Source organism: Anopheles arabiensis, chromosome 2 (genome assembly GCF_016920715.1).
Source record: "Anopheles arabiensis isolate DONGOLA chromosome 2, AaraD3, whole genome shotgun sequence".
NCBI classification, from domain to species: domain Eukaryota; kingdom Metazoa; phylum Arthropoda; class Insecta; order Diptera; family Culicidae; genus Anopheles; species Anopheles arabiensis.
The window spans coordinates 34,230,379-34,245,735 of NC_053517.1; the positions used below are offsets into that span (position 1 = coordinate 34,230,379).

General features: G+C 42.1%; 1 protein-coding gene across 1 annotated transcript in view; it reads right to left on the reverse strand.

Moving 5' to 3' along the window:
* Positions 1 to 15,357, reverse strand: part of LOC120897350 (atrial natriuretic peptide receptor 3) — a 52,921-nt gene that overhangs the window by 14,632 nt on the left and 22,932 nt on the right. The window contains exons 4-5 of the mRNA XM_040302186.1: positions 15,055 to 15,238; positions 14,601 to 14,803 (exon numbers count right to left, since the gene is read on the reverse strand). Of these exons, the coding sequence (XP_040158120.1) occupies positions 14,601 to 14,803; positions 15,055 to 15,238 (387 nt within the window). The remainder of the gene's footprint in view (positions 1 to 14,600; positions 14,804 to 15,054; positions 15,239 to 15,357) is intronic.

Below are 15,357 nucleotides of genomic sequence, written 5' to 3' on the forward strand. Positions count from 1 at the left end.
GCTTCTTTTGAAAAGAATTAAACAAAACCTTTAACCTCGATCCTCAAAACCCACAGAACCACAACAACGCAAGCACATTGGTAAGTTTTACTTTCAACGAGCGAGTGAGTGGCATGTTTTGGACTGAAACATTCCCGCGTTCCATTGTTGCATGTTACAGTGGCGTGATGAAGATAATATGAGACATCTTCTTCTTTTAGAAGCGAGTTTTAGGAGCAGGGCAACAGCTAAATGATACCGCACTAATGAAGCAAATTAGCGCTGCTGCCGGTGTGGGTGGGATCCATTTTTCCACCTACTAATGGGACGTTTTTTCCCCCATGGGGTGAAGGACTTTTCAAAAGCACAAAGATACTGCAGCAACAGGTTCGCATGCGAATAACCCAATTACGTGTAGAACTACAAGAGTTGGTTATGTTCTGAACGTAAAAGTGAGACAGAGAGAAGAGAAGCTCTTGAATGGTTTGCTTTAAATGGGTTTTGTTGTGTTTTGATACAGTGACACAGCTTCTTCGCAAACCAAGTACTCGTGTTTTGTTATTGGATAGCTGAGTGTGCTTGCAACAGGTAACAGCTGCGTCTACAGCCCGTATACGGTTACGGATAAGATAGAATGTTTCTGAGGTGAAAGAGTACAAAACAGATACCATTAATGTTACTCTATACTTAAAGAGCATCCATCACGTCATATTGCGTCAACTTTTCCAAAAGCAGCGTGAAAAAGGGTTTAAATTTTGCAAACAAACTTTTCACCGCCTCCCTTGTTTGCGAAGCTTTTCTCAAGAGTACCGTCAACAGTTTGCGGCAAAGCTCATCTTACAAACCATTAAGCACGGGTGCCTCGTCACGACGTTTCAATAGCTGGCTTGAGTGTGCAGGTTCCTTTCGCGGCTGCACTACAAGCACTGTTTGTTGGCGTGCAATATTATCAGTTTTTTTTGTGTGTGTTGCATATACTGTAACACAGCCAGCGATTGATAGTGGCAACCACAACGAGCATTTGTGTCATCGTGACAATGTACTCTGGTAAATATGCAACGCTCTCGGGTTAGCAAGGATACGAATCGATCCATTTTACGCCTCCTGCATCCAATGCTCGTGATCCTCACTCTACCGATCATACCGTGATGATTCCACCGCGGACAACTTGTTCACTCCCTTACAGTCATATCATTCGACTGCTGCTTTTGTAATACCCGACGGTGCCTGACGGTGGTGGAGTTGTAAATCCTTCTCCCGCCGAACATTACCGGTGTGGTCAAAATTTGAATTGGAAAGCATTCGCGGGTCCCGCGAATAAACTCGCCACGTAATGGGCTGCCCGGCTTTCCGTGCCCGCACAGTGGAGTGTGGAGTGACTGTACCGTAGTACACAGCACGGCGAGCGTGTTGATTGGTGCGGTGGTGGACTCGTTAGAATACCAAACAATGCGCCTGTAATCGATGCGACATTCCTCGAAATTAGCAAACCCAATCAGAATCTGTACCATAGGGGCGATGTTAAAACGTATAGTGCCTCGCGCAGAACATTCTTTCGACACGCTTCCTCGGTTGACCCTATGCTTCGGTTGCGGAAACACCAGACAAGGTAGACAAAACGAGAAGTTTGCTAAAATTATCAACAGCAAAACCCAATGCAAGTATATTTTTAAGTTTCACGGGTTTTTAAAGCACGTGCCATGCCGCTGTACGATAGATTTCGCCCCGAACGACATCCAGACACGATTCCAAGTTATTGATAAAGTTTCACTTTTGTAACTCATTTTAGTGTTTTTTTTTTTAATGTTTTAACAGCAGCGATAGCATAAAGCATAGACCAATTTAAAACAAAATTATTTTAACAGAAAAAACGATCTTTCATTAATTAGACTTTCATTGCCTTATCAAGCAGTTTGACTTTTTTATGGAAGCCAACAACTGTCCAACAAAGCGTCGGAACAGATTCTTTGACGGACGGAAATAGATTCATATGGGCTGTGATAATTTGTGTTGTTATTCGTTATATTGTTGATTATGTCAAAAAGAGATAATTGTAGAGTATGATCGTCTCAAAGGCCAATTTAGCGCAGCTAAATAAATATTTAATAGTTTGTTTATAAACAACTTTAAGATGCAACATGTTTCTGCGGAAGTTGAATCAAGGTAGAGGACAAAAAGTAATCAAAGATGTCATAAATTGTTTCACAAAACCTATTTATTTAGATGCGTGATAGGTTTTGTCTGTTATTTTTCATTAAGTGTTATTTAATTGACCAAGGAGTCTGCAGGAAAATGCAGGAAAAAACAATACTCGTTCCAGTTCCTTTTGTGCTTGTGACATACAAAACCATTCGTTCGGACTCCATTCAAATGTATTACACGATGTCAAATTTCTTGTCCTGTAAACAGACTGTCAAGCGCACACCCTAAAAGCATCAAATGATAACATGACCTGGTAGCTGAGACAGCGTATGGTAGCTATAAAATCTCGTTACGTTTAATTAAAATCTGAAGAAGTTACTGTCTCTGCTTACAATCAGCAAAGCACGCCGGCAGTACCACTGGATGACATTTGCATCGTTGACGATAGCGAGGCCAGTTGTTGGACCATTGTCCACAAGTGTTTTCCAAGAAGAACAGCATGTGTCATGCTAAAAACTGTTCAAAACTCACCATACATCACACACACACATTCCCGACGGGTGGAAAGGAAAAGGGTGGTCGGGTGGGGTAAAATATTACACACTGCTGTGACGGCTGTGTTCGTGAAGCGACAGAGCTCGTTTGCATCTACTGCATTTCCGTACCACTTATGAACCTTCCCAACCAATCCAGCCCCACCCACCAACCAGGCCGCACACCCATTGTGTTACTCTAAATCGCCCACGTTTTATTTTTCTTTTGGTGTACGAACACAGCCGATCGGCTATAATTACCCGACTCGCATATGCAAATCCGATCGAAGACGTGTACTTCCAGGGGTGAAGTAAAAATGGATGAGTAAGGGCACAGACACACACAGTGCTGTACAGGGTGACGTTAGTCATCAATCTGTGTCATGTTTCGGGATGACTTCCAGCCGTACCGTTGTCTCCCGGCATGGTGGTAATGAGCGTGACAAAGGGTTGAAGCAAAAGGGCGCATAGGGTTTTATTTTACAAAGAACAATAAAGCTTCTTTTTTTTGTTCAGAATAAAGGGTAAGTCCGTATTGCTAAGAACTTAGCTTTTTATCATAATACTTCGTTTGCCTCTTCTTCATCCAAATATCAAGTCAACTTCAAATCAGAACCATGATTGAATTTTGAATGAAATACGAGAAAGGGCACCATTCATCAAACCATGATCAACGGGGCTATCCTTTTCCAATCCTATCGAGAAGTGTATTTTATTATCCTCTCAATTTTGGGACCGGGTTTTGCTTCAATGAGCTTTCACTCGAAATGAACTGGATTCGATATCGTCTCGAAGATCAGCACCGAATCTAACCCCTACCGCATCGATACCGGGTACTGATAACGAGAACGTAAGGAACACAATTGAAATACGAGCTCACATAACTACATTTATCAGCCAGCTCGAATTCAAAGAGCGTCTACCGGGTGCTGGCTGCGGCCGTCGCTGGGAAAATCTGCTTGCAATATATATATATAGGTCAAAGGCAAGGGCAATAAATTTACTGCGATAAATCCAGCACCGCCGCGCTCGCGCCCACCGAAAGTGAACGCGGTTCACTTCCATGCGTGAACGGATCGTAAAATTAAATGCCGGGCCGGGGATGCGAATTTTTGCGCCCGATCGTACGATAAATCGTGCATCCAGAACCGGCATGCTGCACACAATGGCGGGATTACGTGTGTGAAGTTAGCTTTGGCGTATTCTGGCTTTAGCGAATTGGGGAAGGTGGTTCTTGAGACACAATGCCGTCTTGTCGCAACAATTTCTTTTAGAGCTTTTTTGCTATCTCTTCTCTATCGGAAATTCGGTCCCGGCACGCATGGAAACGAAATAGAGCGGTGAGCCGGAATGCTTCCATACTTTGCTGCCGGTCCAAGTGTTTTGCCTTTTCTAGGGCCACTTGTTGGGAGCGACGAGCGTCTTATCTAGTCGCGAGTTTTATGTCATAACCGTGCGTTTCTTCATCGTGATAGTCTGGTCGGCCCTAGAGTGCAATCAACTTTAGCTTATCTAGGGCGCACGCAGTTGGTGTGTTAGTTTAAAAAAAATAGATTTTCGGCATTTTAGATGTGCATCCTTTTGATTGGGTAGCTTAGTTTCTGTTTTCGTTTATAAGTATGTATTAAAACTATGCAAATAAAAATATGAAAATACAACCAACGCGTTTGATTAGGTCTTTCAAATTCGTCTATTAGAGAACAGCTTTTCTTCAATACTCTAGAACAGGAGTCTTCAAACTGTTTCATTCGAGGGCCGCATTGGTTGGCAAAACAATTGTTGAAGGCCATTTTAACGCTACTGTTAGCTAATGGGTGAACATTGAAATCTCATTTTCATAAGAATAATCTATTATTTGAATTATCAAATGTTTACAGTTTTTCATTATTCATTTCACAGCTTGATTTTTGTGTTTCAAAAGCCAAATTTTAATTTTTGAATTTAGTAGTGAAAATAATAAGCTATTTATTTTAACTTTTACCACATCATCGAGGGCCGCATTATAGGCTCTGGAGGGTCGCATGCGGCCCGTGGGCCATAGTTTGGAGATCCCTGATCTAGACGATTGAACTGATTTTATGAGTTACTACACTCACTGAATTGACCACAAGCTGTTGCTGAGTGTAGCACTATAAAAACACTTCAAAATCGATTGATTAAATAATAAAATATTGTGCTATACAGCCTCCGATAGCAGTGAGCTCGAATTAGCTACTGTAGATTACTTTATCAGATACATGTAGAATACTGGAACAGTTGCAAACAACAAAGCAAAAACCAATTTGATGTAACATGTTTGCATTGAAAACAAAACTCGTGAACACAATCAACCACTCGCAAAATTCCACCAACACAAAACTGGAGTAATTGTTTAGTATTTAGGTTAGAGCCAAGTATATACTTTCAGTCATCAGACGTACACACTAGTTTGTTTTCTATTTCATGCTGTTTAAAGCGTAAGTTATAGTGAATTAAAAAAAAACACATAACACTCTCTTTCTTTCACACATCACCATCCCACTCACTGATGTGATCGAAGAAAAGTGGCACACAGCGAAAATAGTTCACTCAATCATCACTTTAACAAAAGGCACACGAGGTCAAATTTGGCTTCCTGGGCTGGCGGAACACCGGTGGTGCCGATTCGGGGTTTCGCCATTCGCCATCACTTCCACCAAACGGTCACGACGATCGGTGTTGTGGTGTGAACTTTTGCTGATTAATTGTACAATCGCGGATCGTTCAGCTAGAAACCTTGATTGAATTGGTTTCCCTTTTCATATTGCTGTACTTTATGGACGCACACGCGTTTTTGTTATTATTGGCCGTATCGCGACGTATTTGATTGCAACATTTGCTCAAAAAAGCACACTCACAACACAACACAGGGTCTGCTGGAGGCAAACACACACACCCCGCCTAGCTCACCGAGGATGATCGGTTCGATCTCACTGCTCACTGCTGGCTCGCCAACGGGCCGCGCAATCGGCACGTGCCAGACACAGGCCGAGTGTCGGTCTCAGGGCCCGCGATGACAAATGCCCGAGGATGTGTTCAACCTCTTGACACGGTGCGGGGTGTGTTAAACGCGACGTGTCCGTCTTTGTTATCACATTTGCACAACCGTTAGCGCAGCGAGGAGTCGAGAGCACAGGGTAGCGTTGAAGGGTGGCGGAGAAGCTTGTTTAAAAAATATCAAACAAAAATGAGGGGATAGATGCAGCTACGCTTTTGTTCTACTAGCACAATTGCATTCTGGCCTCTTGCAAAATAACGTTAGCAACTCACAGTATCTGAAATTGGAACGCAACTGTGCCGATCGCTCGCGTCACTGGTATACGTTTTGGGGGTGGTAGCGATTTTGCTGCCAAAATTTCGAACCGTTTCCGTTGCCCTTTCGAACGAAACTGATTGGCTTCGGCCGGCATCTCTCTGCTACTATAGTCACCGGCTAGTGTGGTTCACGCTCGGTATAAGGGGTGCTCAACCCGAATCAATTGTCAGTGACTTTGAGTTGTTTTTTTTATAAAAATATATTTCCCTATCCCGTATTACAATCCGGTCCTGGTAATACAATGGGTCGGTCTAGTTGTCTTCAGTTGTCAACTCGTACAACTTAATGACATGTCCGTCATGGGTTCAAGCCCCGAATGGACAGTGCCCCATACGTTGGACTGACTATCCTGTTGTGTGTAATCAGTAAGTCACTGAAAGTCAAGCCGATTAGTGGTACAGTCAGGCCTTGACCGACAACGGTTGTTGTTCCAAAGAAGAAGAAGACAAATTAGTACAATCGCCAAGTGTACGACTTGACAACATATATATCAACCCTTGCATGGACCGAACTCCTTATTCGCCGGATTAGCAGATTTAAGACATGCATTTTACAACTAAAATTGTTGTCCTGAATAAAATAAAGAATAAACTGACTGACTGAAAGAACAAACTCTTTCTCTTCAAAATGTTGATTAATTTTGTTGAGATCAGCTGCTGCCGTACTCTTAACGACATTGACACCTTACTTTACCGACTTTACGAATCTCAAACAACATTTGATTGTTTCTTACATTTTTAATAAAAAAAGCTTTTGTATAACACAAATATCGATATAAAGTTAGCTAATCAATAAAAGATTACCGAAGTCAAAAAAATTATCCAAATAGGAATAAGACGTTAGTATGTTGTGCATATGTGTTCAAATTTATAAGCCTGTTGCAATTCTCATTCTACAAAAAAAAGTTGGTTTTCGAACAACAGATATTTAAATCAACACATACAAGATATCCAAAAAATAACCAAAACTTTCAAACACCAAGCAAACTGCACGCTTTTTGTGTTCCAATCAAACGTTCATAATAATTTTTAAACCTCATCCGATTGAGCTTCACTGGCTTTGCGTAATGTGTTCATCGTCCGGAGATCTTCGTGCGTTCACTCGGATGAATACAATCGAATCACTAACCACACCAAGAGCAACAACAAACGCACCAATCATTGACTCTCCGTGAATCTTTGCCTCTCAGCACCGCTGGCTCGATTCATCCTTCCAGAGTTCGCGGTTCGGTTTATGTTTATGCTTTCAAGGCCAACCACGTGCGTGACGGTCGTGCAGAGCTATGTTTTAGAGGTGGACAGACGGTTTTGTTTTTCTTCTCATCGTCCAGCCCTCTGTGCTCTCTTCGGCTGTTGGGTGGTAGGCATACATTTTTGTGCAGGATCCCCGCGTCACATGCTGGGTATATCAGCATCGGCTGTGTTTCTTTTCCGTTTAAACTCCTACCACCGCGAGACGAGGATCGTTTTGCCGGGTGCATAACGCATTCGCTACCGTTGGCGCCCCCTACCTGAACCGTATGAGATTTGTCATCTTCATCGAAGATAAATAGCGATGTGCGGCTGTTGTTTTTTGTTAGCGATTTTATGATACCGTCTCGGGGACGGGGAAAGATGGTTAACCGCAAACCAGGTTGACCCTAAGCGGACGCGCCGGACACAATCGGACAGTAGTGGTGCGGTAACACAAGGAATTATAATAAAAATCGAAAGTTTCATCCGACCACCAAAGCCGAGGGCACCCGTCGCCGTTGGGAGGCAACTGGTTCTGGTGTCGCTCTGGTGGCTGGTGGCTTTTATGACACCGGTTCGCGACGGTCAGATCGAAAAGGTGCTAGCCAGGGAACACCGTTATTCTTCTGCTTTGTCTTGTTAATGGTATGCAGGCGTAACGAAAACGGCGTATGCGTTGTTAGCTTTTCAAGGATCCGCGCGCAAGTACTTTTACTTGTTTCGTTTCGCGTTTCTTCGCGCTGGAAGCTTCTATAATAAGCAACTGGCGATTCCTGGTAAGTCCGTTGTGCCAAGGTAACCGCTGAGCCTGTCAATGAGCTGCTCGCGGCTAAATGCAATGTGAGTCGAATAATGATAATTCGAATGACATAATGGACAGTTGCCATGTCAAGGGGTAGCAGAATAAAGATCTCAGTTCTTGTTTGCTTGGAAAGGAAAATTATTAAGTGTGTAATTTTAAAGAAATATTTAAATATTCTGGATAACAATTTCTTTAAGAAATATGTATTGCTAACCAAATAAATTCGAACCTTTTCACCAAAATTGTTTGTATTGCTAATAGGTAACATGGAAACAATGTACAGTGTTATTTTAACGGTAACCTTAGTCACTTCAAAAGTAATTGTTGCAATTCAGTTAGTTATAGCCCTATGCACTGTTCTATTTAACTTGAAAATATTAAATTTAATCAAGAATCAAATTTTCAAAATCGAGACTTTTAAAGCAACGTAGCAAAGACCGTGATTAAGTTTACTTCTAAAGAATTCCCTGTGGTCAGGGACGTGTAGTAAAGTGGAGCAATGTTTTCATTAAATTTTAATCAATGCTTCGTCATGATCACCTTTTCCTCCCATCCTAAGGGACTGTAATATGATTCTAAGCCACGGAAACTTCAACATTGGTTCGTCATTGGCATATTCTACGTTTCTGCTACCTTCGTGCTGACGGTGTACAATTTGCGTGTTTTTCTTTAGTTCTCCACAACGCTTGTTTACATTGTTAAAAATGTACAGCACGTGGCCAGTTTAATGTGGTTTCGAATATAGAATTATATTCATACGATAAGAAGATTTGCTGGCCATGCCCATGCTGACCAAGCATTTACACAAAATTGCACGCAATATTTATAGCTCTACTAGTATCGCTATAAATGGAAAAAAAGATGTCCAGTTGCAGTGTCCTCAAGTGTAGATCAAGAAAATATGAATAATTTGAAATTTCAGGTTCAAGATAACATTGAGAACAATGTTGGAAACCATCCTAAGCACAGTAACGATAGCAAATTATTGCTTTAAAGGAATTTGAAATGATGAGATGAAAGAAAGGCTGTAACTTTAACATCGTATAATGGTACGAAATTGCTTTGGCTGCCAAGAAGGTTCAGTGTAATTAAAGTGCTGAAAAGCGTTGCGAGCCTGTCTTCAAACATACTGTAAAAAACCTTACCTTATCGTTTCGTAAAAGAGGGATCCTCTTCGAACCTTCTTTTATGTTGCAAGAAGCACGTTTCAGACGACACACGAGCTCACACCCTCAAAAGTACAAATTGATCGAACAGAAACCTTACGTCCTAAAAGTTTTGCGAAGGAACTTACCTGAAACGATAGAAAGGAGGAAGAGAAAATAAGAATTAAAAAAGGGCGATATCATTTTACGATCAAACTAATGGAAAATTAGCAACAAAGTGACACTTTCTTTTTGTACATTTTCCGTACCAGATCCCCTATGATACGAAAATAAGTTATTAAGATTGATAAGCGGGAAGGCTCAGTCATTGAGCCTTTCTTTCCCACGGCTTCTGTTTTCACGCTTATTAGCATGGTCGAGGCGCTGCCGCTGCTCCTCATCAATCTTAATTCGATTGATGCGAACTTTATGGTCCTTAGTGGAGTGTGTATATGTGTGCCTGTGTGTTTGACTTGTGCGGTGAAACGAATTTGCCGATCGTAAAAATAAAATAATTTCATCGATTGCACTTTGGTGCACAACACCCGGCGACAACGGCGAACGCACCGATGACCGACCATCAGTTATTCCGTGGCCGTATCGCGTCGCGTGAAGTCGTTAAAAGAAATTCATTTCGGCATTTCGGTTGTTGCACTTTCTTCCGCACGCGGTTTATGAGGTACGAAGCAGCCACCGGTACACATCGTATGTTTACATGCGTTTTTATTTATGATTATTCCCGTTTTATGATACTGCGAGGTACTGCAAACCACCGGACGGACACCGTCGCTGGAGGCATGCGGTGTGGAGCGGGGTTTGATTTCATTTACGTGAGTATTAAATGCTCGTAAAACTCTTTCGGTGGTGGCATTTTTTTGGCACTGGATGTGTCGCATGGTGAAATTTGGTCACAGTCAGATCCTCCATTCAATTACGTGTAATCTGCTACATTTGTTTTTACTACTACCATTTGCTTTGCAAACTGCTTGTTTTGTTTTTGTTTTCTGCTTCGACAGCGCTGACACTAGAAACAGACACAAACAGACTGCTGACCCTGAAATGGTGCTTGGTAGTAAAACCAAAACTATTTCAGGATATTTGTCTACCCTGGACGATGCTTGAAAGCGAAAAAAAGGAAGGAAGACAGCACATTTCAGGTCAAAACATTGCACAAATATGACAAGCAAACCAGTCCAGCGAAGCAACAACGAAAAAGGGTTCCATGAACATTCAGTGTATTCCATGGACAGCCAGAGCAGATGTATTACAGTGCGGCCAGTCGCTGACAGGTGACTTTGCTGACCGATCTCCACCGAGCAACAGTGTCCATGAGTAGGCAAATTACATGGCACACTCAACGCGCGAACATAGCTGGATAGCAAGAACGGATGAACTAAGCGTGATGAAAACTGTGGCCACCAAATGGTCACGGGAAACTGATAAGCAGACTGTCACCAGTTTTACGCCCGATAGGACCCAATGCGATGGAAAAGCTCGTTCGAAGTTTTATGAATACAAATAGTTGGGCGTACATGCTTGATATGATGTTGTGAGTGATTTTTTTTCTATTTTCCTTTTTTCTAGCTCTATTCGCTTCCGTTATGGGGCATCAAACTTTGTGACATCGTGTCTCGGTGTTTCGAGAGTTGTCGAGAAAACTTTCTTTGCTCTGCCAAGTGACAAGATTGAGTTGTTGAACCAAATACTTTCTAGCACTGTTTTCCTCTCGCTGTGTAAGAACGTTCCGGCTTGGTTGGAGCATCCTTTTTGTGCATGAAGAGACAATAAAAAGGCAAGCTACTGAGGTTATCTTCGCTGAAACATGTTTGACGTCATATTACTTCGGTTGAACCATTGTTTTAGTTTAATTTTTATCTTTGGTTCATATTTACTGTGTCCTTACAGTTCTTACAGTCGTCTAGGAAAAAAACCATCATACCCGATTTTGCAATACTCTTCACCCATATTGCACCGGTCCATGAGTTCATGTAACCAGTATAAAAAGCAACACATAGTAATATTTTTCCCAATATGACACCGACTGAACCACATGTCAATCGCGGGTAGCAACAATTGTTCTTGCACAATTCGAAATCGTACGTGACACATTCAATGGCAGCGGCGGCGCTACGCATGCCACAATTACGCTGCATACACGGAGTGTTGCGCCTACAACAGGACTGATCGGACATTCCAAACCATCATCATCAATAAACAATTAATGATACTGGCAATGGTACTTGGCGCGGGTGGTTAGTTGGGAACTCATTGTGTTTTATGGTAAACACCTGATTTTGACCAAATTCGTTGGCGTTCGCTGGCCCGCTGTTAACGTTTGAAGGCCGGAAGGCACGAAAATGATGCATTGCATGCTTAATTTAAGCTGAACCGCGACTGCCCGTGACACGTCGAGAAGCTCAAAATGTCCAAAACAGTGGCGTGGACTTTGTATGCGGCCATCAATCAAATGCGTTTTATTAACCCACTTTAATCATAAATAAGATGGAAATATTGGGTTTGATTTATAAATGATTCATAAGATATAATTTATATTTTTAATAAAAGCTAGATAGATTTTAAAACAATTTTTATGCCATCTTTTATATAACCGCCACTCACTTTGCAATAACTCACTGTGCAACGAGGTTATTATGAATGTTTTGTTTTGCGGCATCAAATTTTCCGTTGTTTTGCACTGGTGCCCCCGTGACAAATGTCTCTTAATCGAATTCCATTCAACGTCCACGAACCGACAGCAAGGAACGGCATGTGGAGTGTGGTACTGCGGTCGGGGCACACTAGCGTCCCTGGAGGTTTTAGCGACGCATGTGTCTAAAATTAGATTCCAGGTTCAAGTTCAGCGCCGCACCTGAGCGGGTGCTTGCGTAGTCCATGCGCATCACATTTACGCGACTCCATAATGGAACGCGATTGCATTAGGTGGCGTAGACGAATCAAACACCCGCCCTTCCCAACCACCCTCACCCCCCAGCCTAGGGAGCAGCTGCCGAGACGGTCTAACATTTCAGCGAGCAGGCCCCGCTGCTGGACACGCTGCTGTAACGCTTCGGGTTGTGTGATTTGTCGTATTTTCAATCACACGCAACAACCATGATTATACTAGGAGGGTGGTCTTTACTGGGCCTCGAGGAGGAAGAGAGAGATAGAGAGAGTAAGAGATGAGAGGAAGCTACGGGAGCGTGGTGTAGCGTGACAGGCCGGACAGTCACTTATGTCTTATCGAAAGACAAATGCAAATAAATTTTAATTCCCTCCGAAATGGGTAGCTCGTGGTCGTTTTTCTTCTGCCTGAAGCTTCATCTTTATTCCACGTACGAACAGTGGTGGCACACGATGCCAGAAGGAAGCTTGCAAATGGCTTTATTTTTTTTTCCTGTCATGCACTGAATTCATTCAACATTGAGGGAAGCTTGCACGAAGGTTTCAGTGTATGGTAATCTTTGATCCCGAAAGTTTCGGTGGCAAAAATTGCATAAGAGATAATCGTTTCTGAGATCGTGAGTTCGAAAATTCAATAATACCCTTTACTTTCCTGTTGTTTGAGAAGATATGGCAAATATTTTTAGGAAACATAGTTAAATCATGAGCGTTTTACTGCTTCATAATTATCAAACCTGAAAAAACTTATACATATATTACTGCTAATTTTGCATTTACTTTTGGTTTTTGGAAGGTAAACCCGTCGCTTCGCCATAGTCTCTTGCTTCATCAACTCACTCACTGGCTTTGTATTACAATGGCATGATGCTGACATGCAGCGTAGACCACGTAGCATGCTTTCGCAAACCTTTTCGTGCTCATCGAACGGGGAGCTTAATTAGTTTTTCCCATAAATGCAGTACCGTTTGGAAAATGTAACGATATTTTACCGTTTTTGAAGAGCGAAGTAGCAAGGGTAAAAGGCATACACAGCACGTTGAATATGAAATTCACTTGCTGTCCCCAGGTATCGCAGGCCAAATCCAATATAAAAACATTGTTTTAAAATTGGTTTTACTCATGTGACATGAGAAGCAACATTTTAGCAATGAATTTAACGTTGACACACATGGGACATATTAATCGTTCATAGAGCAAATGTTCATCTTGAAACACGGTGGAAACACATGTATCTTACATTTTTGATTGATGTAATACTGGGCAGCTTTCGGTTAGGCTGTTTTTTGTATTTTACATGAAAAAAAGGCATGCAAAAGGTATACAAGGATACTCTACTCTAATTTTGCTTCCTTTTGGGGTTATCATTTAATTTTCATCTCAAAAGTCATTCCTTTAAAAAAGCTCTTTCATAACAAAACATATTCCTATTTAAAAAGTCCATAAAAAGTAATTTTGCTTGACGTATCTTTTAGTTTCGAATTCGACGATGTACAAAATAACTACTTTTATCTCCAAAGAGCTGAGCACGCTATATTAAATCATATCCTAATACAATCACACACGCACACACATTAAGCCATTTATTGCGAGTTAGTTTGCTTGATCGCACAAATCCATATGGTGCGAAAATATTACGCTGCTACCGATAGTATCACACCTTCAACAATGCAGGAGGAAAGAAGCGTCTGCGAAGGGAGCTGCATGAATGTTTGCGTATTCTACCGGCGTTAGCCACTTTGACATTTCATCGATCGGCTGACGGACTGCATCGCCGTTGGTGCACTGCGTCGCGATTTGATTGATACGACGAGGTGACTCGACGCTGGTGGCAGTTGTGGGAGAAGAGACGGCACGAGCCACGGCAACACAGGAAGGTTGGCTTATCGCAAATGCATTTGTCAGAAAATTAGCTACGTGCAGTGGCGGTTTAATCGTGCCGCCATCAAGTACCGTGCAGAAAGGGAGGGGGTTTGCAAAGTGTGCTTGCCTCGAGTTAGCCCATGCAAGCTCACATTGCACATTTGCATGCGGTCTTTTTCTACTCTGCCGCACTTCTAACCGCAACAAGATTTTTATCAAGCTGTGTGCTTCATTTTTTCCGCTACTTGACTAGTCTTGTGAGGGGAAATGTCGACAGCGGGAAAGAAGATGTGAATAAGCGCTTTCCTGTACTGGCCCCGAACGTTGACTTTTGGAGGTTGCTTTTGTTTGGTCGTGAGTGCAGTGCTAAAAATAGACTCGACCGATACGGTACGTAATGAAAAATTGACGAAAAAAAAACAAGAGACGGAAAGAGGTGGGTGAGGAGCATTGGCTCCAGTGCAGGCGTGTTGAAGCGAGTAAATATTGATTGGATTTTGCTGTCTTGGGAGAAATTGCACCGAAATGTTTCAAATTTTGCAATAAAATTGGATGCTTTGACATTCATGCATGCATTTTCCAAATAATTTCAACGGTCTCTGCATTGGGCAATTCGTTGAACGTGCTGCCAAATATTGTTGCAACTGGTTTGTTGCAACACATTGTACTTACTTGCATAGCTGAGGCCGACCTTTTCCTTCAGACTCTCGGTGAGGTTTGTGCGGGCCGAGTCGGTGGAGAAGGGAGAGTAGGTAATGTTTTCGTGGCGGAAAAACTCCGCCATCGTGTTCATCAGCAAGTGGCCCGTTTGCGGTCCGGCCACGTTGTAGTAGCTCTGCCGTTCGTAGAAATAAACCACACGGTTCCAGTTGAAGCTGCAACGGAGCAAAGAGAAGTGAGCGTTTGTTAAGTGATTAACAGTGATGCTTGACAAATTAATGAACCGTCCAGTTCATCGATACATGCTGCCAAAACTTTACCTATTAAAAGACTTGCTATGTTTATTTTGTTTGATTTTTTTTTTAAATTTAATCAATCCTTTTACTTTCTACTACAAACGTCGTTTTTTCAATTGATTCTATTCATAATATTTTTGCTACAATATTAAAGCGAAAGAAATACTTACTGCCGGATTAGTTCTATCATGAAGAATGCCATCCGCTTGAAACTGACCAGCCCCGTACGAATAAGCATATGAAACTCGTTTTCACAGTGTGTCTTTGGCTCCTCGAAGTCAAATGTATATCCGGCTCCGGTGATCACCGGAATTCCGTCATTGTAGATGTATCGTGCAATTCTTGCAACAGGCGCTGTCAATATAAAAACAGTAAGAAAAATAGGCAATACATGGTTAAAAGCAATGTAACAATTTTTATAAACGCAATAAAAGATTCTTTCCGACACATTTGCCCATTTGCATTCATTCCGT